Source organism: Myotis nattereri (assembly GCF_964212035.1).
Source record: "Myotis nattereri genome assembly, chromosome: 7".
In the NCBI taxonomy this organism is placed as follows: Eukaryota; Metazoa; Chordata; class Mammalia; order Chiroptera; family Vespertilionidae; genus Myotis; species Myotis nattereri.
In genome coordinates, this window is record NC_138082.1 from 53,743,551 (window position 1) to 53,764,940 (window position 21,390).

Below are 21,390 nucleotides of genomic sequence, written 5' to 3' on the forward strand. Positions count from 1 at the left end.
CATATGTGCCCATGTAAGTAACAATATTTAAATTTTGGAATACAAATGACAGTATTATTTATTTGATAATACTATAAAAATTGCTGAATATTAATCAATATGGAAATACTAAAAGCAAAGTTACTGTGTTATCTCATAAAGAGTTCTACTAGAGCAGGTTTAGGTTCTCATGAAGCCCTTTTTTCACTTTCTGTCTTCTCCCGGATTTCTTCAATAAAATGTTACTCACTGTAGTGGATGGAATAGTGTCCTCTCAATATATATGTCCACCTGAACCTCAGAATGTGACCCTATCCTATATAATAAAAGCTTAATATGAAAATTGTCCCCTCTATCTAGAGTTTGACTGGGAGTTTGACCACTCACTATGACGTGTGCTGACCACCAGGGGGGCAGCATGGAACATAGAGGGTGTCCGCAGCAGACAGCAGTGGAGGCGCTGCTGCCCCAATGGGCCCCAATGAGAGTGGGACCATGGTGGAATGGTGGAGCAGGTGAGTGGGCAGCACCAGGCCAAGGCGGGTGCAAGTGGGGCCCCATCGCCCCAGAAATTGCCCCACAGATGGCGACCAGCAGCGGCGGTGGGGAGTGGGGCTGCTATGGGAGCCCAATGACTCAGGTAGAGGGTGGTGCATGGGGGTCTGGGGGTCCAGGTGCTGCCCAGGGCCCAGAGGTCAGCTGAGACCTGCCCCGCCCCCCCCGCCAGACACTTGTGCTTCAATCACTGGCCAGGCCTAGGGACCACACCTGTGCAAAAATTTCATGCACCAGGCCTCTAGTTTGAAATAAGGGTCTTTGCAGATGTAATTAAGGTAAGAATCTCAACATAAGGTCATCCTGGATTAGACTGGCTCTAAATCCAATGAGTGTCTTTATAAGAGACAGAATAGTAGATGACACACAGAGAGAAGGCCATGTGAAGATGGAGGCAAAGACTGGAATTTCACTGCCACAAGCCGTGAAATACCATGAGCTACCAGAAGCAAGAAAGATATGGAAAGATCTCCTTCAAAGCCTTCAGGGAGTGTGGCCCTGCTGATACTTTGACTTTAGACTTCTGGCCCCAGAATATATGAGAAAATACATTACTCTTATTTTAATCACCTAGTTTGTGTAACTTTTTATGGCAGCCATAGAAACTAATATACTCAATAAGTTGTTCTTTTTCTACTGAACCTGATTTTAATAAAAAAACAACATAACAATTGATATAAAACATAATTAGAACAGATGTAATAGAATAATTTCTATCAAACCCCAAATACAAGTTTAAATCTTCAGATTTTGTAAGGCTAGTAAAAGTTATAGTCAATGTTAATTTGCTCTTTTTTAAAGTATCCACAGCCATAAATTCAGTAAATACATCATTAAATTATTTAGACAAGATTCTAATTTTGTATAGTCCCATTTGTTATTTACTACTGAATTTTGAATTTATACCCCTTCAGTGATCTTTCGCATCTGTTCTTTTTTAATAAGAAGGACAATAAAATAATAAAAATAGATTTCCATAAAGTGTTGGGGGATACAAGAACCCAGTTAAACAATGTTTCATCTTGTGTTCTTGTTTTTATGATCTTACATTTTTGAGATATACACTTCTTTGTGAAGCTGATGAAAGCTTTTTTCAGTCCAAAAAAATCTAGATACAAATTTTTTACACAGAAAAATGTATATGCTGTATCAGAGGGATCACAGGCCCCTTGAAATCCATCTATAGCTCTAATGGTTCAAACACTCCCAGATTAAGAAAAACTATACACAGGCCATTGTAAAGAAAGTTTATAGATGTTGCATGGTTTTTATTGTCATGTATACTATTCAGATAAACTGTCATTGGTTTTTCTTGAGACCTTAAAATCATTTTGCCCACTCCCTATGTTTCATGCAACTCTGAACATACTAACAGCCAAAGAAGTGTACTCTTCAAATGGGTGAATTGTGTACCATGTGACTTTTATCTCAATTAAGTTGTTAACATTTTTTAAAAAATCACTTTGCCCAAAGCAAGATTTGCAATGATAGTAATAATGCTGCTTGCTCTGAAAACACATATAATGTAAGGGGGATATTAATAATATATTCTAAATGTCACTAAGTAACAAATTATTTTTAGAATATGAAGTTTTAAAGCATTATATTTATGTGTGTGAACTTACTACCCCTTTTAAGAGAACTTCTCCAAAGGAAATTTTACAGTGAAAACATAGAAGAAGGGGGAGTCAATACAGAGAAATCTAAGTCACAGTAAATTGTCATGATACAGGAACCCCAAAAGTTACTAGTTGTGGCCAAAAATGTTCCCAATGAACTTGAATAAATACCTCATCTGTCATTAGGGTTGCAATTGATCTGCCAATCTCATGGTACTGTTGACCCTTTCCCAGGGGTCCCAGCAGAATGAACAAAAATCTGTAATTAAGAAGAAAATAAAACAAATGTTTTATAGTAGAAATATAAAAGTTATTTTAGTAGTACAGAATCACTCATCTCAAAGGAATTACTGAATATAGGAATTTCCATGTAAAGTACTCTGTATTTTTTCACAGTTCATTATTATGTTGAAACATTTTATAATGCTTGTCTCTTATGCATAAGATTCTTAAGCATTGGGAATCTGTGGTTATTTTTATTTCAGTGTTTCCCCCATTTTGTTACTGGTAGAGCCTACACAGCTGTTAGTGAGAATTTTGAAGATTCTATAATTCTTAAGGTGACGAAAGGAAAATCTGATTAAAACGTTATGAATTGGCCCAGCAGGCGTGGCTCAGTGGTTGAGCATTGACTTATGAACCAGGAGGTCATGGTCTGATACCCGGTCAGGGCACATGCCCAGGTTGCAGGCTTAATCCCCAGTGTGGGGGGTGCAGGAGATAGCTGATCAATGATTCTCTCTCATCATTGATGTTTTTATCTCTTTCTCTTTCTCTCCTATCCTCTCTGAAATCAATAAAAATATATTTTTAAAAATTCTGAATTGTAAAAAAATTCACTAATGAGCAAATTGTAGAACTAGATAGAAGGGGGAAAGGTAATATAGTTATATAAACAAATAAAGAACATATGGTCAAAAAAACAATAGGTACATGTAAAATGTACATCAAATTGAAAAAAAAAAAGCTATCAAAGACCAGTTAGGCAGACAAAGTGGGGCATTAAAGATATTAATTTCAATGCTGGAGGAATAAAAATACCAGTTGAACTGTGATATTCCATATAAATAGGAAAACTCATGATCACAACTGGAGTTTTTTAAAGAAATCAATACATGCTCTAACTTCGCAGGATGGTCAGTGCTATAGGGAAAAGGTCAGTGCTGCAGGGAAATTGTGAAAATTTTTAAATGCCCTATATTCTGCAATATTACTCTACAGTATTCATTTGTTAAATGATTTGTGCTCTTCAATATGAAGGTCCAATGGCTTTGTGAAGTATACGAAAATGGGTACTATAATTCTACCCTTCATTTACTAATAAACATTAGCGATTATACATGTTTTTACATGAGGCATATGTTACACAGTCCTATACGGTCTGACATTAAGTTTTTGTTTCCGTTGAAACCGAGTCCAAGTCAATATCTACCATACAGAAATGTCTGCGATACATTTAAAACAGGAATAGCTTCATGTGGTAGCAGAAGCTTTATCAACTAGAATGCTTTTAAGAAATTTCTTAACCTGTGTACATGTTGCTATTTTTCAGGTTTCCATTTCATGGGCTATTTATAAATTCCTAAAAGATTATTTTCTGACATTTTTCCTGTGATGCTGGTATAGTCATGGTGTCTTAAGGAAGGATAATTAGGGCCCTCGATGGCTTTCTTTATTCTATGTGTCTAACTACTCTTCTACTTTTCACCTGTCCTAGCTAGCCAAGTTTCGTAACCTCTCCCTTTACAGTGGCCCTACCATGCCCCTGGTTTTCCCTCCCTTGTTCTCTACACATATTTCGCTATGTCAGTATGAAATGAGGTCCCCTAAATCTTGACAGTTCTCAAAGTGAGGGTTCATAACCCCATTATGTCTTTACTCCTGGGAATTTTTCTTTTCTTTCATTTGAAAGACAAGAAGAACTCTCATGGGCATAAACAGCCATCATTTACTCAGAGTTCATCAGACACTATTTTAAATGGTGGAATAAGAATGCATCGCTTGGAAGACTAATAAAGAATGTTAAACTACTAAAATAACACTTCTGCATTTACTAAGTTTGACATCTTAAATGTAAATCCCAAATTACCAGAAATTCTGAATGGGTTACAGAACAGCTGTGTAGAAAAATTGGCCTTAATTATATAGTCATATACCACTTTAATAGCCTCAGTTCATCGTCCTCCTATTTAAATAATAGTAGGTATGTACAAAAGTCTCAATAGCCCTCCAAAAGGATGAACTTCTTTCCATGACCTGAATGGTAACCAGGTTCCTTCCTTAAACCAGATTCAGGCACAGGTACTCAAACACTGAATCCCATTCCAGCTACTTGAGCTCTTCCAAAATGAGGTCTCTCCTAACTAAACTGTTCCATATTTGGGGATGTCTTGGCCATAATCAAAACACAGAGTGATGTAACCTAATGTAAAGGCCAACGGTTCATAGAGGAAATGTTCTACAAACCCAGATGCCACAGCATCTGTACCTTACGTCATCTTAACCTGGCCGAGGCATTCAATGCTTGGAAGAGAAGGCATACTACAGCATCTGAAACAGAGCATTACATGATCAGCCCCAGTCATTTGAAGGATGGGGCCGCAGAGAGATATGAAAATAGGATCAGAGTGAAAGGCTGTCTTCATATGGAAATTACATTTGATGGAGGAAAAGGGAAGAAAACAAAGTCCCTGGGTGAATTGCTAGGAACCTAATGTGCTAAAGTCAACTATTTTTTTTCTGCATATTTTTGCCTATGGATAGTCTTATATCCATAAAATATAGATATATTATAAACAATTATTCAGTTTATACTATCCCTAAATTGTTAGTTTTATGCATGGTTCAAAGAGAAACAAGTTCATATAATCATATTAAATTTGTGCTTTTGATTTGGATTCAACCACAGCACCACTGATGCTTCTACCAATGATTCCTCAGGCTCTATGTATGGGAAGTACACTGTGCCTAAGATTAAAACATACAGTACATTAAATACAGCAGGGGCTATCCTAATTATGCCACTTACATGTACTTTAAAGGCCTCCTGATTCAAGCATTAACCAAGCTTGAAAATTGATTTTTTTTTTTTTTTTTTTTTTAGTTTGACCATACTCATATACAGGATCCTTGATAGCCCAAGAAAGGATTTATATAGTGGTATAGATCAGGATATTTAGAGAAGAGGAACATGCCTAAAAGAAAACATAAAAGTTTGAGAGGAAGGAGGAAAGAACAGAATAATTTTTTAAAATATTTTTTTATTTATTTCAGAGCGAAAGGGAGAGGGAGAGAGAGAGAAAGATCAATGATGAGAGACAATCATTGATTGGCTGTCTCCTGCACACCCCCTACTGGGAATTGAGCCTGCAACCCGGGCATGTGGCCTTGACTGGAATTGACCTGGGACTCTTCAGACTGCAGGCCAATGCTCTATCCATGGAGCCAAACCAGCTAGGCTAGGGCAAAAACAGAATAATTTTTAAAGGACTTTCCCCCCTTCTCCACAAGCAAGAAGAAACAACAGTTTTGTGAATTCGTTTCTAGAAATAAACTCTCAGCGTAAATTAAATTTACTCTTTGTTTTTTACCCCACCAAAAAAAAATGGTTTCAGAAAAATGCAAAAGATGCTGTTATACTTTCACCTGCTTGGGATCGGGACTTCAGCCAGTCCTTGAAGCAATACAGCCGGAGAAAGCCTGACGAAAGCAACCACAGTTCGATCCAGAAACTCCAGCTCCCCAACTAGGATGTTTGAGGCCTCAGCCCCTGGAGGGATCTTTTTCATAAAATGGAGATCAACCTGCAAGCATCACAGAGCAAATTAAGATAAATCAAAATGGGAAAAATTCGCTAAATTACATCCTAGCACAGTGCCTCACATATTGTAATTCATCAATAAATAGTGTATCATTTGAATAAATATAGCTTATATAGGTATATAGTTTAAGAACATTTTTAAATAGTTAAAGGTCTGTTGCCCTTTAGAAATAACTTTTTTTCTTTACTGTGTATTTTTCTAACTTGTCATCAATAAACTGAATATTCAAGTTTCTCTATGCAATATCCTTAAGAGATACTTCTTCAATATCAGCAATCTTGAAATATTCAGGGAGAAAAGAGCATGTGCTCAATTAAATTAATATGCTTGAGTCGTGATTTAATTCACATTTTCCAATAGATTTAAATATTTTTAGGTTGCATCATCTAAATTTTGTGCATAATACATTTTAATTAATACTCAAAATATGCCTATGTCAAAAGAAATATAAACATGTTTCTCCTTACAGTGTTAATTATGACTTTAGTCTTCGCCTTTATTCTATATCCTTCACATTCTATACTTACCCTGATCATTCTTTAATTTTAATTTCTCATCAGAGAATTTAGATATGGCAGAGTAAAAAAAACACACAAGAATATAAATATTAACATTTGGGTGGCTGAAGAGCCATAGTTGAACTTCTGATATGAGATGTCTGTGATTGAAATGAATGCACACAACACAAAAGTGATCATTAACAAGAAGAAATGCTTAAAAGGTGAAGTCTGAGAAATGATTGTAAACTGTTTGTAAACTGTTCTTAAGAGTAAATGTTCATTTTTATACGCAGGGGCTCAACGAAAACCAAGCAGTGATTTTAAAGTCGATTTTGCAAGGCCTATTTCTTGTTTCTAATTCATTTGAGTTGCTTTTTATGGAAATCACTTTGTATGGAGAATAAGATTTTTTATCTGTCTAGTAATTGGTTTTATGCTCTGTGTCAATTAAATGGAGGCCAAAGATCAAAGTGGGAATATCCAAGAGAGAGAAAAGAGTTCTGGCAAATATAGGGGAGGCAGAGATTTTTTTTTTTAAGGGGCAAGACAGTTCTTTTGCAAGTTTAATGATATGAGAATAGCTTTGCCACGAAGTTTAAAATGAAAAATATTAGAACTTTTAGGAGTACCTTAGAGAGTCCATAGCCAAACTTTAGTGACTACATTACATATGTTGCTTTCTGAAATCAAGACCTCAACATAGCTATATAGAAAGTTTATAACTACTTCATTTATCAGTAAAACAAAGGTAACACAAAACTCATTATATGGAGTATATACTTTATCCTAAGGATTAAATATAAAAATAATCCGCAGTGCTCCACTGAAAATATCAACTAGAACCAATGTCCTACTTTAAAGAAAAAAATAATTTAATAAAGCAAAAGTGCGTATAAAATTATAGCAAATATTAAAAATTCTAAAGTTTTAACCTATAAATATGTTTCCAAATAAACTCATAAACCATATACATTGGGATATTATATGGTAAATATTTTATTTTACAGAAGCTAACCTTTTAATTTATAGGCAGAAAATTATTTATTTACCTTATTATTAGAAAGTTGAATTTCATGAAAAGTATTATCATATTTTTGTATCTGTCTATCTAGGAGATTGCATACATTGAAAATGCTTTCAATTACTAATGCTTTATAATTTCACTATAAAGCATAAATTCTAAGGGAATAAAAGATTACCCATACACTATTAACCCAAAGTCTTTCATAGCCTAAAAGAGTAAACAATTAAGTTCCCCCTCCCAATGGAAATAACAACTATACAATGTTAATACACCAGAACAAAATTTAAAATAAAAAAATAGCTTTTTAAGAAATTCTGTGATTGATAAACAATATGGGTCATATTGATAAAACCTGTCATAACTTCAATGAAAAGTCTAAATTCCAACTGAAAAACTTTTGATCAGCTCATTTGTTGTCTGAAAAATGCCATAGTCTTAACTATTGAAGTCTGTGCCTCAGGCAGGTGGGAATTATACAAATAACTGCTTTAAGATGCAATTTAATTGAATCAAGAAGTACATAGTATGCTAAAATAGCTTAATTATATAAAAGGAAATATATGGTCCTTACACAAGATTTTATTTTTGCATTACATAATACCTAATATATTAGTTGATACCTGTAATTTAGGAAGAACATTAAATATACAGACTTTTATTTCAGAATTAACAAATTTATTTCTTGATTTAAAACATAATAAGTTATAGTTAAATAATATATATCTGGAGTAGCCATTATATTATACTCATTACATTATATTATTCTTTATTTAAATGTTTTTATTGACTTTAGAGAGAGAGGGTGGGAGAGAGATAAATATCGATGTGACAGAGAAACATTGATCAGTTCCCTCCCGGACACACCCCAACCTGGGATTGAACCCACAACTTGGGTATGAGCCATACTGGCCAGGGCCATTATATTATTTTTAAAAAAATTTTAAATTTCTTTTAATCTTTATTATTTAAAGTATTTAATATGTCCCTGTTTTTCCCCCATTGGTTCCTTATAGCCCCATCCCCACCCCCCATTATATTATTCTTGAAGTAGGTTATACTAGTATATTTGAGGGAGTATTAGATTTATAATTTCTAATTGTTATTCCATTGCAATTATATATTATACTATTCTTGGGGGCACCCCTATATTTTTGTATTTGTGTTAATATACTATCATTCATTAAAAAACCTAATTTTGGCAATAAAACTAACTACATAACTACTATAACAAAAGGTCACATTTAAGGACCACAGTTTAACCTGTAATAAAATTACAACTGCCTAAAACACCTCTGAGAAAGGAACTAGATTAAATACATCTCTAAGACAATCCTCAAGTTGACTAAAAACACTTGGAGTGAACATTTAAAAATCCTGGATTTTCAGTTCTGAATAGGATCTTAAAGAAATCAAGGATTTCTTCTCTTATGAATCAGGATTTACACCCTGTTTTTAAGTTCTCCAGACCTTTGTGCGAAGAAGAGATAGATGCTTCATACTGGGCATTTGGTGCATAAGCTGTAGGTGAGAAACAGCGATATTTCTAAGGAACAAGGTTAGACAGATCATGGTGGAACTGGAAGTGTGGTCAAGCTACACACTGATATGTGAAGGAAATACAGATGGGACTTTAGGGGAAAGTTTAAGTCTTAAGTGCATTACATGAAGTACAATAAAAGCAACAGGGATTCTCTTGGGGGAAATGGCACTGTGACACTAAACAACCAGAGATCTTGAGCAGCTCTCTTAGTCTCTCTGGGATACAGCTTTCTCACCTTCTAAATGAGAAGATTTCTGAGTTTTCCTGGAATTCAAGGATTTAATCATCTAACTCTTTATATTATGTTTCACATACTAAAGATAGATGCAGAAGAAAGTTATTTCTCTAGAAAATAATGTGAATGTTTTCTTGAGTCATCTATATATATAAAAGCCTAAGCAACCAGCCAAACATTCAACCATCTGACCGGTAGCTATGACGCGCACTGACCACCAGGGGGCAGACGCTCAACGCAGGAGCTGCCGAGCTGTGATGACTTGGCAGCTGCAGTTCTCAGGTGATGCACTCAGAACCAGAGAGGAGGGAGTCTGATTCTGGGGTGCGTCACCCAAGAACTTCACTTTCACAATCTGGGACCCCTCAGGGGATATTGGATAGCCAATTTCAGCCCAATACCCACAGGCCAGGTCAAGGGACCCCACCAGTGCATGAATCCATGCACTGGGCCTCTAGCCTATTGGCTCCCCACTTTGGGTCTGGCTCTCCACCAGACCTCTAGCCCATTGCAGAGGTAGTGGTCCGGCCCATACAGACACTTTTCAATTCAATTAGCTAAATGATGAGGCATGCAGGACCTTCTGGCGCCCGCACTGGCCCATCCAGTTAATACTGATTTTCAGTAGAGGCAGATAATTTTCTGCTACCACTCTCGGCTGGGAAACCAGCCGCAGCTTCCCTCCTTCCAGGAGGGGCAGTAATGCCAACAGACAACCTCCTCCAGAGAGGGAAGGAGGTGAAGGAGCAGCTCAGGTAGGAAGAAGGAGGTTCCCGCTGCTACAGGACTCCACCTGGGTGGAAGGGTCTGGATGGGAGCCTGAAATTGAGCAGGGTCCTGCCCTAGGCCAACTAGATTCCAGGCTAAGTAAATCCTGTTTGCTAAATACTTGCATTTTGCAGCTAAATGCCCACAAGTCGTCAGTTACCACCAAACTTAGGGTAAAGTGAGATGAAAGAAGCGAGACAGATACAGAGAGAAAGTCACATAATATTGGGAGAAGAGAGGAGGGAGCCCGATTCTGGGGTGTGTTACCTGAGAACTGCCCTCTCACAATCCTGGACCCCTCCGGGAATGTTGGAGAGCCAGTTTTGGCCCGATCCCCACAGACTAGGCTGAGGGACCCCACCGGTGCATGAATCTGTGCACCAGTCCTCTAGTTTGAAATAAAAGAAATGCCACCAACATTTGGGAAATACTAAAATATCCACCCTCTACATGTCAATTTAATAAATGGAAACATAGAGTGTTTTGACACATCTGCTTTTTAAAATATTATAGGAAGCAACAACCTGACAACTTAGATTATATTCAAAAACATCCCTTAAATTAGGAAGTTTGATGGGCCTATCCATTGGAAGGGTTAAAAAATGTAGATTGAATAGATAGAATATAGGATCAAGTCACATGAAATGAATAAAGACTTTTTTACCCTTAACACCTCAAAATTCTACTGGGGTTTGGAATCTACATATTAAAATTGAAAATATTTAAATGGACAATGCCTGCTATATTCCCAGCACTCTGCCAGGCTCTCTCTATATTATTTTATTTTTACATTATTATACATAGTATTCTTATTCTTCTTTTACAAACAAGAAAGCTGAAGTTCAGAGAACTCCTTTAAGATCAGATAGTTTCTAAACACTAGAGTTAGGATTCCAGATCTCACCCTCTTTGTAAAAAGCCATGTTCTTTCTAAGGTGTCATGCTGGGGATGAGAGACTAAGGAATATAGAAGGTGAGCACTGAATAGAGGGCTCTAGAAACTTAACTTGCCTATTAAAAGATGAAATGGACAAGTGATTGGAAATATAAGAAGAAGAAAAGGATTAAAGGACAGAAAATCTATTTTTCACTCTCCTGTAGTTCTAATTGTTTGGGGGGACCTGAGGATAAGACTAGTCTCCACTTGACAAAACTCATTTTCTTTCAAATGTGAAGCATTTTCAAGGCTGCCAAAGATAGGTCAGACAACTAAAAGCAATATGGTATGGAAATATAAAACTCAGCTTGAAAGGATTATATCCTTTAAAAAAAGTTAAAAGGTAATTTAGTTGAAAGGATAAAATTGATTATTATTATTTGTGAGAATGTTAAATGTGCCCACGTTGTACTGTTAAGGCCTGCATAAATAAATAAGCAATTTCTTATGTCAGTGCTTTCTTTCTTTCTTTCTTTCTTTCCTTCTTTCTTTCTTTATTTATTTATTTATTTATTTATTTATTTATTTATTTTATTCCTCACCCAGATATGTTTTATTAATTTTTTTTGGGGGGGGGGGGGCATCGATCGGTTGCCTCCCATATGTGCCCTGACCATAATCAAACCTGAAACCTTTTGGCATACAGGATGACACTCCAATAAACTGAGCCACCCATTCAGGGCTGCCATTGCTTTTAAGATAATGTTTCAAATGAATAATATCAGCAATTACGTGTATGGCAGTTTGCAACAATTTTATTCCAACTTGCAGATGAATGAAGATGTAATGCTTTGAAAAGATAGTTTTTGGAACGGCAAATGGATTACATTTGAACTGGCTTAATGTTTGAATCACATGCCTCCATACAGTGAAATGAGCTTCGAACCATCGTGGAAACATAGCCCAAGTATGCCCTCACCTCTCTCTCTTGCTGGTGTGGAGGTCCTTTTTCATGCCTGTGTTTCATCCCACATGGACTAGTATGCCCCTTTTGCTGGCCTCCCAGTCCCTGCACGCATAATTAACAGACTTAAACTCGTACACAGTGCTCCCACCAAGACTCCACCAGGCAGCAGAGGGAGAGCATGCACATGACTAGACCCAGACCACTTAGGCATTAGCGGAGAGATTCTGAAACAGCAACGGGGAGCTGATTGCTATTACTTTTTTCAGGACTTTACTGGTGCCTCCCATCCCCATCGCCTCCCACTGTTATAATCATTGCCAGTGCTACTGACTTCATGGGGGGAACCACACACACACACACACACACACACACACACACACACACACTCTGAGTCACTGCTGTTTCAGCCACTCAGATAAAGAGAATGGTTGACCCTCTTTATTTTGGGTCAGTATTGAGACTCCTCATTGCTGTTTAAGTGCTAGTTTGCCGTAGCCCACAATAGCACATGCACAATGTCAGGAATTTGCTGACTAAAATCACATTATTTTCACAGACTCATTATCTTCTTAGAATAATTTAAGTAATAATTTAAGAATGCATTTGAATTGGCTCCAATTAGATGTATCCCTCAACAGTCCATCTTTATTATGTTTTTATTGGAAACCTTGCTCAGTTCCACCATATTCTAGTGCTTTCTTACACTAATGCCTTTCTCTGAATTACTACAATGAAATTTTATATGATTTGTTTTTCCTTAAATAAAGGAAAAATAACTTTGAAAAAACAGAAATTTAAATAATAAACTTCTGTGAATTTCTCTGTGAAGTCCAGTTATTCTTTTACGGGAAGGGATACTTTATACCAAGTGGCTCAAACCTAAAAACACTATGCCTACAATGTACACATTTGGCTCGTGAATTAGTAAAATGCTACATATGAAATTAAATGCCAACACTATCTATAACAACATCCAGTTCTGGCTAAATAACAAAAAATGTGCATGCAAAAATTATGTAGTAATTTCTAATAATAATTCAGCAACTTACTTAAATGAAAGGGAGGAAAGCTTACCTTGCTAAAGTCAACTGTGCTGTTTTCTCTGCTCACGTCATTTTTATTTTCAACACAGGCTGGAGCAGACTGTGGAGAAACAACCTGACCTGCTAAAAGAGATTGTTATTATAGAATACAAACAATTACTTAAATACTTCCAGACATTCTGAGTGAAATATGAATTAAACTAGACTAATATAGTTTCTTAATGAGTTTATGAAGTAAGCATGAAGGTTCAATATAAATAGAACTCTATCAATAGTCTTATTTATCAGTTACAGAAAGAAATGGGAGAATTTAGTCAAGAAAATGTAAACCAAATTCCCAGGTTAAAACTCTGTAACTAAATAGTTATTCCTTATGAAGAAAGATCACTTATGAAAATATTACAAAGTAATCATGGTTTTGAAACATCATTGATTTTTATATTTTATCCAAAGCTGACAATATATATTTTTTAAAACAATAAGGTAGACATCTATTATGATTTAAGCCCAGACTAAAGAATTTAAAATGTATAGTTTTTAAAAAGGGTGAATATTTCTCTGAAGAGCATACAGCATACATAGAGCTTCTATTGCATCTGAAAGAACAAACTAATGAGAAAAAAATTCTTTGACAACTTTCAGAGATTTCTATATGAGAGTGTTCATACAGTACAAACACTGTGATTAGAATTGTATGCTTGTCACTATTCGATTGCATAAGCATACTGATATTGGTCTGCAGAGAAATGATCAATAGATTTGAATTATATCAAGTTTCCATTAACACTAACCAGGAACTTAATTATTTTGTCATCCTTCCCAAATTATAGTGAAGATTATGACATTAGTTAAGTGCACAGCAGATCTGGGAACATGACAATGGCTAGCAAATGGTAATTAAATTCCATTATCCACTAATTATGAAACATTTTTTAATTTAAACTTATCTGTAAGCTCTTCATGTTTAGCAATTCAATGGTAAAATTAAAGAGTTCTGCATGATTTCACATGTATCTTCTTCCTAACGTCTCTCCATACTTATTTGTTACTTTTGTTGTGAAATGAGTGATGACAACCAAGCTTTAAAGCCTTGACCATATTTATAATAACTTACTTCAAACTACTGCTCCTATTCTCATTAGTCTTATATGTTGGGAATACACTCTCTTGTGTCTGCCTACTTCTTCTCTCTACCTACCTAAATCCCAACTTTATTCAAATTCACCTGCAGTTTCATCTCTAGTCACTGCAGTTCGTACTCATCTAAATGCCTCTAAACTACTAGTACATATACAAATAAAACCTTTTCTATAAATTCTCTCCTGAAATCCCACTTCTTCTTCACTACCCAGAAATTATAACTTACTTTCAAATATTACTCGAATTTTGCCCTGTGCACTATTAAGCCTCTCAAATGGGCCGCTTACTAATAGATACAATTTTTTTATGTTTTAAAATTGTTATATTTCCAGAAAGTAATGGGCTTAAGATTCTTCTAGAACTGAAATAGTTTTTTGCTTTCACTAAACAAAGTAAAATAATACATGTGGTGAAGATTTTAATATGATTTTTAAAGCAAATGGGCATCAAACCATGTACACAAATTCTGATTTTAGCATATTCCAAGACACATATATAATTTTGGAGAAATAATAGACTTAAGCAGCATCAATTATTTTCATTCTCCCATTTCTAACTGCAATGTGCAGCTATGACTGTGAACTGTTCATTAGCAGCCATTTAATTTATCATTCTCAAAAATAATAACTGCAATTTAAAAAACCTTTTACATAATGCATTTGTGCTAACAGATGTCTTCAATCACCAGTTTCACATCATTTCTCCATATTTTCATGAGTTAGAACATTAGATATATTTAAACCTAAATTTACTGAATGTTCTATGAAATTGAGTGGTGAAATTCAAGGCTTAAAAAATTAAATAAACATATATCTTCTTTCTTATAATAATTTATTTAATGTGGTATAAAATACATGGAAGAACAATAATTTAATTCAATCAGCAAGAAACACACACAAAAAAAGTTAATCAAATGTAAAGTAATCAGCACTGAAGAAATTTAATTGTATAGAAAATGTTATAATTTAAAATTGAATAGGCTATGTTTTCATTATATACTTTAAAAGTAGAACATTTCACAAATTACTTTCAGCTCACATGGCATTTGTATTTTATCATGTAAATATTAATATATTTTGAGATTTGTTGTTCTATCATATTTTTGTTATAAGATGATGAAAATTCCACAAAATATTACCTCATAAAGCTGATAATCAGGATGGTATTTGAAAACGATTTCTTATAAATATTTTAAGGATATGGATAATGACCTAGTGGAGAGTATTTAATTAGCAGGAGACATACTAGATGTTAGCAATTTCCTTGCTAGTTCTGGATTCTAGATATGTACATAGAATATATGCTAATACAGGAAACAGAGCTTAAAAACTGCCTGGCCAGCATGGCTCAGTGATTGACTGTCAACATATGAACCAGGAGGTCACAGTTTGATTCCCGGTCAGGGCACATACCCAGGTTGTGGGCTTGCTCCCCAGTGCATTCAGGAGGCAGCCAATCAATGATTCTCTCTCATCATTTATATTTTTATCTCCCTCTCTCTTTTCCTCTCTGAAATAAACAGAAATACATTTAAAATAATAATAATAAAAGCTTAAAAACTACCAGCCTACGAATATAAACTACAAATTTGGTATCTCTTATATTTCAGCAGTAATAGTTAACAGTAGTAAATATTAGTAGTTACATATGTTTAATAACAAATGTCATATACCAAATATGCTGCAAAGATTAAAGAGTACTACAAAGCTTATTTATTAATATATACATTAATTTGTTAACATGAGACAATATACATTGAATTTATATATCTTCAAGCAGTATTTCAGATATCTGAAAACTTGGCAGGATAGAGAAAAATATATGGGTAATATTATTTTAAAATTAAACAAGTTTGGTTTGTGTTGTTTTGAAAAAATACTAGCCTTTAAATAATGCTTAAACTTTTATTTGCTCTCTATCAAACTAAAATGCACACATGAATGAATTATAGTCTATTGAACTACTGGAAATCTCATAAGTTAATTTCTATAATTTTGTTATCAACTATAATCTTTATTTGTCTAAGCACTAATTTCTTTAGTTTACTTCAATTATCACTGCCTTTCAAGAGGCAATGGGCTTGAATTTCAAAATGACTTTCATTAACTCAAATATTATATAAGAAGAATCAGTAAATTTAGGTTTTAAAAGAGCATCCCTTATTTTCTCGCTAATGTCTAAAACAATAGTAGTTCATATAATGACAATTTTCAGGTACAGGATTTTCCTTCCAACAGAAGTGAATATGTTTCCTAAAAGAATAACAAAGAATGTGCTGGGCTATTTTCCCCTCTAAGACAAAATAGTATAAAGTTGGGATTTAGCAATATATATATATATATATATATATTCTTTATGAATGCTAATTTTTATAATTGGTCTAATCACTATGCCACAATACTTGTGAACATACATGTTTTTTACCTGCTTCTTTACATAACCATCACTTCATCCCCTGATCACTGTTCATATTAACATATCCTATAAGTAAATGTCATTACAATGTTTAATCACATCTGTTATGAGACATGAAGTGGACTATACAAAGCAATTTAAAAAGATACTTATTAACTCAATAACTTCATTACATTCAGGGTAAATTATTCAAAAACTGATGAAAAATGAATACCATTATTATTAACAGGGAAAAGTACATGGCTATTTAAGTGTAAACATTTGAGAAACCTAACATCATCCTATATATTTACCATATGTGTTTATTGTTCCAAAACTTTAAACTCAAACTGTTCACATTTTTAATGTTATATGTTTTGATATATGTTATACATTTTATCAATTAAAATTCATATTATCTAGTATTCATATTAGTAACTGCTTGAATGGATTTTCTTTTGAATCATGAATTCATTTTGTCCTCTGGACCTCTATGTAGGGATCATATGAGTTGGATAAAGTTATTATAGACATCAAGTTTTCCAAGGAAAATCATTAAAGATGTGGGACAAGCACAGGAGAAAATTGAGAATAATTCAGGTGATTACTAACTAGAATATGGAAGCTCTGCCTTTCTACTTGCTACTCCATAAATTTTTCACTAAGTCCATTGTGCAACTGGCATAGACATTTCTCTTATTATAAACTTGCAGGGGAGTAACATGAGATTATGTCAAAAGTACTAATTTTACTGTAACATTAGTATCATTAAAACATGTTATTGAAACACAACAGTAAAATATGTTATAAAAAAAACCTTTAAGTATTTAGTGCTTACCTATAGTTTTCTTTTTCTTCAAATAAATTATATACATAAGTATTGTAAAACAGTACCAATTTCTATTTGGCCAATTCAAATCAATACAATATATCATTTAAGAATATAATTATTTTCTACTGCTCAATGTACTGAAAATCATGTGTAATAGAAGGAAACTGTGATGAAGACATGGAGGTACATTACTTTAACCTAGAGACCAAGCTGGTTTACACTACCTCAGGAAACCTTCAACGCATTTAGAGTACCCAAAGGGTAGGAGATGAGGGAGGTACAGAGATGAGATGAGCCTGTTAGAGACAGACACAAGACAGAGCAAAATAAAGAAATATAAAGATGAATGACAAAGTTACAAACATGTGTAACAATACATTAATTTATGGAAATAGGAAACATGAAAGAAAGGCTAAATATTTAGAAAATGTTGATTAAGTGAGCTGCACTTCAAAAACATAAGAAGTATGCACTTAATTAAACCTGGAAAAAATTATTATGCCTGAAAATAATTAATGTAATATAAGAAATAACAAATTTAAAAGCATCATACTAGAAATAGTTTTGCAGTTAAAAACTAGTCCTGATATTCCAAAACTCAGTAGCAATAAATACAGCTTCTGAACAGCCACCAATTGTGTCTACAATATTATCTTGACATTTTGGAACAATGAAAAATATCTTTATTATAAAATGTCTAATTCTGTCATCAAAATGAATCTTTTACTATGTTTTTTTTTTCAAGTAATTCTAAGAATTATTATTCTAGCTTTATTTCTTCAAAGGTAGAACATTGTGAAGGATAATTTTTAACTTTTGGTATCTTACTTATGAGACCACAGTATTTAAAAAATAAGAACGCATATAAATATCTAAATACACATAAAAACATTGTACCTCTGAAAATAAAAAGTACAACATTTTTTAAAGTAGTGCTTACAAAGCAATAAAACTGATTTCCAAAGGCCGTAAATAAAAGTCATTCACAATACATATGCATACATTATTGTAAGGGCTGGAATCTATGTAGACTGAAGAGTCAACACATATCCCATCCTTCCAAATCTAAATGTTCTCCAGTAAAACTGGTTTTGAGAGTAAGTCAGAGACCTTCTGTTCTGTAATTCCGTTGAGATCTTAAATAAAAGGTACAACTGGAGCCCAGCCAGTGTTGCTCAGTGGTTGAGCCTTGAACCATGATCCAGCAGGTCACAGTTCTATTCCTAGTCAGGGCACATGCCCAGGTTGCGGGCTCAATCCTTTGTAGGGGGCGTGCAGGAGGCAGCTGATCAATGACTCTCGTTATTGATGTTTTTTTCCCCTCTTTCCCTCTCCCTTCCTCTCTCTGAAATCAATTTAAAAAATGTTTTTAAAGTACAACTGGAAAGTATTCAGAATAGGAAGGAGAAAAAATATCTAAAGGAAAAAAATTAGGGTTAGAATTATTAGTAAAAGACACAGTGGAATGAAAAACCCTATACCTAAGGAAACTAAGAGTCCTAAATTATTTTTAATATAAACTTTATCTCTAAGGTAATATTAGTTTATAATAGATTTATAATTCAAATGTCTCAAAATATAACTAAATACATAACCTAAATCATAAACACAAATGCTGATTTTTTCTAGATCATTTAACACAAAAGTCTTATTTTTATTTTTAGAAAGTCCTTCTAGTTTCAAAGAATAATCACATATTCATTTTCAGTATTTTCTTCCCATATCCTTTTCAGGGTTGTAATGTTAAAGAAGATATTATTTTTTAATTATTTTTTGCTGTTGTTTTGCCAAATGTAACTGTCATTTTTTATTGAAACATCAAAATCAGACATTTAATGCTCACAGTTTTGATGCTTAATGAAAAGTGAAAGTTAAACACAGCATGGTGGCATTAAAAATGCATAGTGAATCCATAGCATCCTGCATGTTAGCCCTTAAGAGAATGTGCAAAACACCAAGAAAATGATTATACAAAAAAGCAAAACTAGTGTAATATCTGGAGGTGAGATTGAATTACATTACCACAAATCACTGAAAACATTATGAACAAAATATTTTAGGCTTGGAAGGAGAGGACCAAGGAAATCACTATCTTAAAAATACATAAAATCTATAGTAGGAAAGATCCATATTTGAAATTCAGATAAACTTCTCTGACTGTTTAACCCTTGGGATTACTACCTCGGTAGCATGCTAAAGGGTCAAGTCAATTAAGAAAGTAGAAACCTTATTCTATATCATTCCTTCAGACTTCTTTATATAAGCATGAGTTCAATTTGGGGGAAGTTTCAATTGTTTTGCCTCCAAAACAAAAGCCTATTAAAGAAGAGAGGGCTTATTTCTAGCCTGTACTTAGGAATAAAAATGTTTCTGTTTTTAAGATTCTAGAAAATCCTTCGTCTATAATTTTAAATAAAAAGTTCATCTTTTTATAGGAAATGCTCTACTGGAGATATATTTTTAAATAATAAAAATATTATTATTCCCTTTTGTATATTTTGAAATCTTTTTGCATCTCTCTATACTACTGCACACACACACAAAAATAAATCTCTATTGCATATTTTGAAACAGAATCCCAAATCTGTGTTTATGGCTATGAATTTCGATGTTTGTTTATCTAAAGTTTGTCAGTTTTTAGAGTTCATAAGCAGATTGAGAACCTTAGTAATAAAGGTCTTTCACACTTTTTTCACTTCTGGATAAATTTATTTCTAAATTGGTGAAGTCTATACATATTTTCAGAATTATCAATACACATAATTATGCAAAATGTGTGAGGAAGCAAAACAGACTCATAAGGAGGTGTTATAGGCCTAGGCTTAGAACATCACTTCTGACAATACAGTCTACAATACTTAATTGGATGTATGAATCTTACTAGAAATGTTTCCAAGTTTTATTATCATAACGTATGCCTCCAAGGGGTCTGTATATGTTCAGATAAAGGCTGATTGTACATATGGTGACAGAATCACTTCAGAACTACTCACATTCTAGTTTTCAGAAAAACTAAGCAGTTGTCTGAACAAGACAAAAAACAGGCTCTCACAAAACTTTGTATCTATATGTGGATTTGTGATTGAAAGCTCTAATTCTACCATCTCTTTCTATGTTTAATAAATGTTTAAAGGAGTAACGAACAGTGTGTCCAGGTTTACATGATATTACAATAAATGGTTCATCCAATAAATTCAGCAACCTCTTTCCTCCAAGAACTTAATGCAATAAAATTATTTTATAGCAAACATTATCCCCAGTGAAATTTGAGATATAAATTATGGCTAGTTAACAGCCCGAGATTCTTGCATCTTTGAATAAATACATTTTCTTCTTATAGACATATATTTTATACTCTGCTTTCCAGCTAAAGTAATGAAGTGAAGGCAGACATTTTTTTAATGTGCTTGCAGTCCCACAAATTAATTCATGGGAATATTTTAATACGGTCTTTGGAATTATGTGAACATAAGCCCATAGCCAATATTAGTAAAATATCTAAGTCTGTTTTCTTAATAACATCATGCCAAATAAATACTAATATTGCAACAATAAGTAAAAGTGCTACATTTATATTGTCTTCTGCTTGCCAACCCTAATTTTTTGAGAACATGTTACGCCTACTTGATATCTCGTAAGGTGTACGTATGTGAAGAACCTTGAAGAAATAATAAAATTCATTTGAGCGACAAAAACACAGTATATGATGATGAAAAATACATTTATTTTTTAATGTACACATGTACACTGATAGTCTGACAGAAAACTTTATGACTCCGTTTGATATTATCAGTGGGACTTTTGCTGCTGCATCACTGATGACAGATTTTACATCAGGTTTATATTTTGTGACCTTCAGAGATATGCACAAGCTACTACTTTCATCCGTCAGGCTACTCCTATTATGAGACTTAACAAAATTCATCACTGAGAACAAAGATTCACAAGCGTATGTGGATGAAACCAAAACACTGGTCAGATCTAGGAAGGCAGAGGCATAGAAATTGCTCTTCCCCTCTCTCATCAATACATGTCTATGGTCTTTAAGATAACTTGTTATGTAAAATTATTTATTTATCTAAGATGCACCTACACT

At 33.9% G+C, this 21,390-nt stretch overlaps 1 protein-coding gene across 1 annotated transcript in view; it reads right to left on the minus strand.

The window, feature by feature from the left end:
- SLC4A10 (solute carrier family 4 member 10) overlaps positions 1-21,390 on the minus strand; it is a 239,894-nt gene that overhangs the window by 87,454 nt on the left and 131,050 nt on the right. The window contains exons 7-10 of the mRNA XM_081095919.1: positions 12,960-13,051; positions 11,898-11,987; positions 5,799-5,956; positions 2,325-2,412 (exon numbers count right to left, since the gene is read on the minus strand). Of these exons, the coding sequence (XP_080952045.1) occupies positions 2,325-2,412; positions 5,799-5,956; positions 11,898-11,987; positions 12,960-13,051 (428 nt within the window). The remainder of the gene's footprint in view (positions 1-2,324; positions 2,413-5,798; positions 5,957-11,897; positions 11,988-12,959; positions 13,052-21,390) is intronic.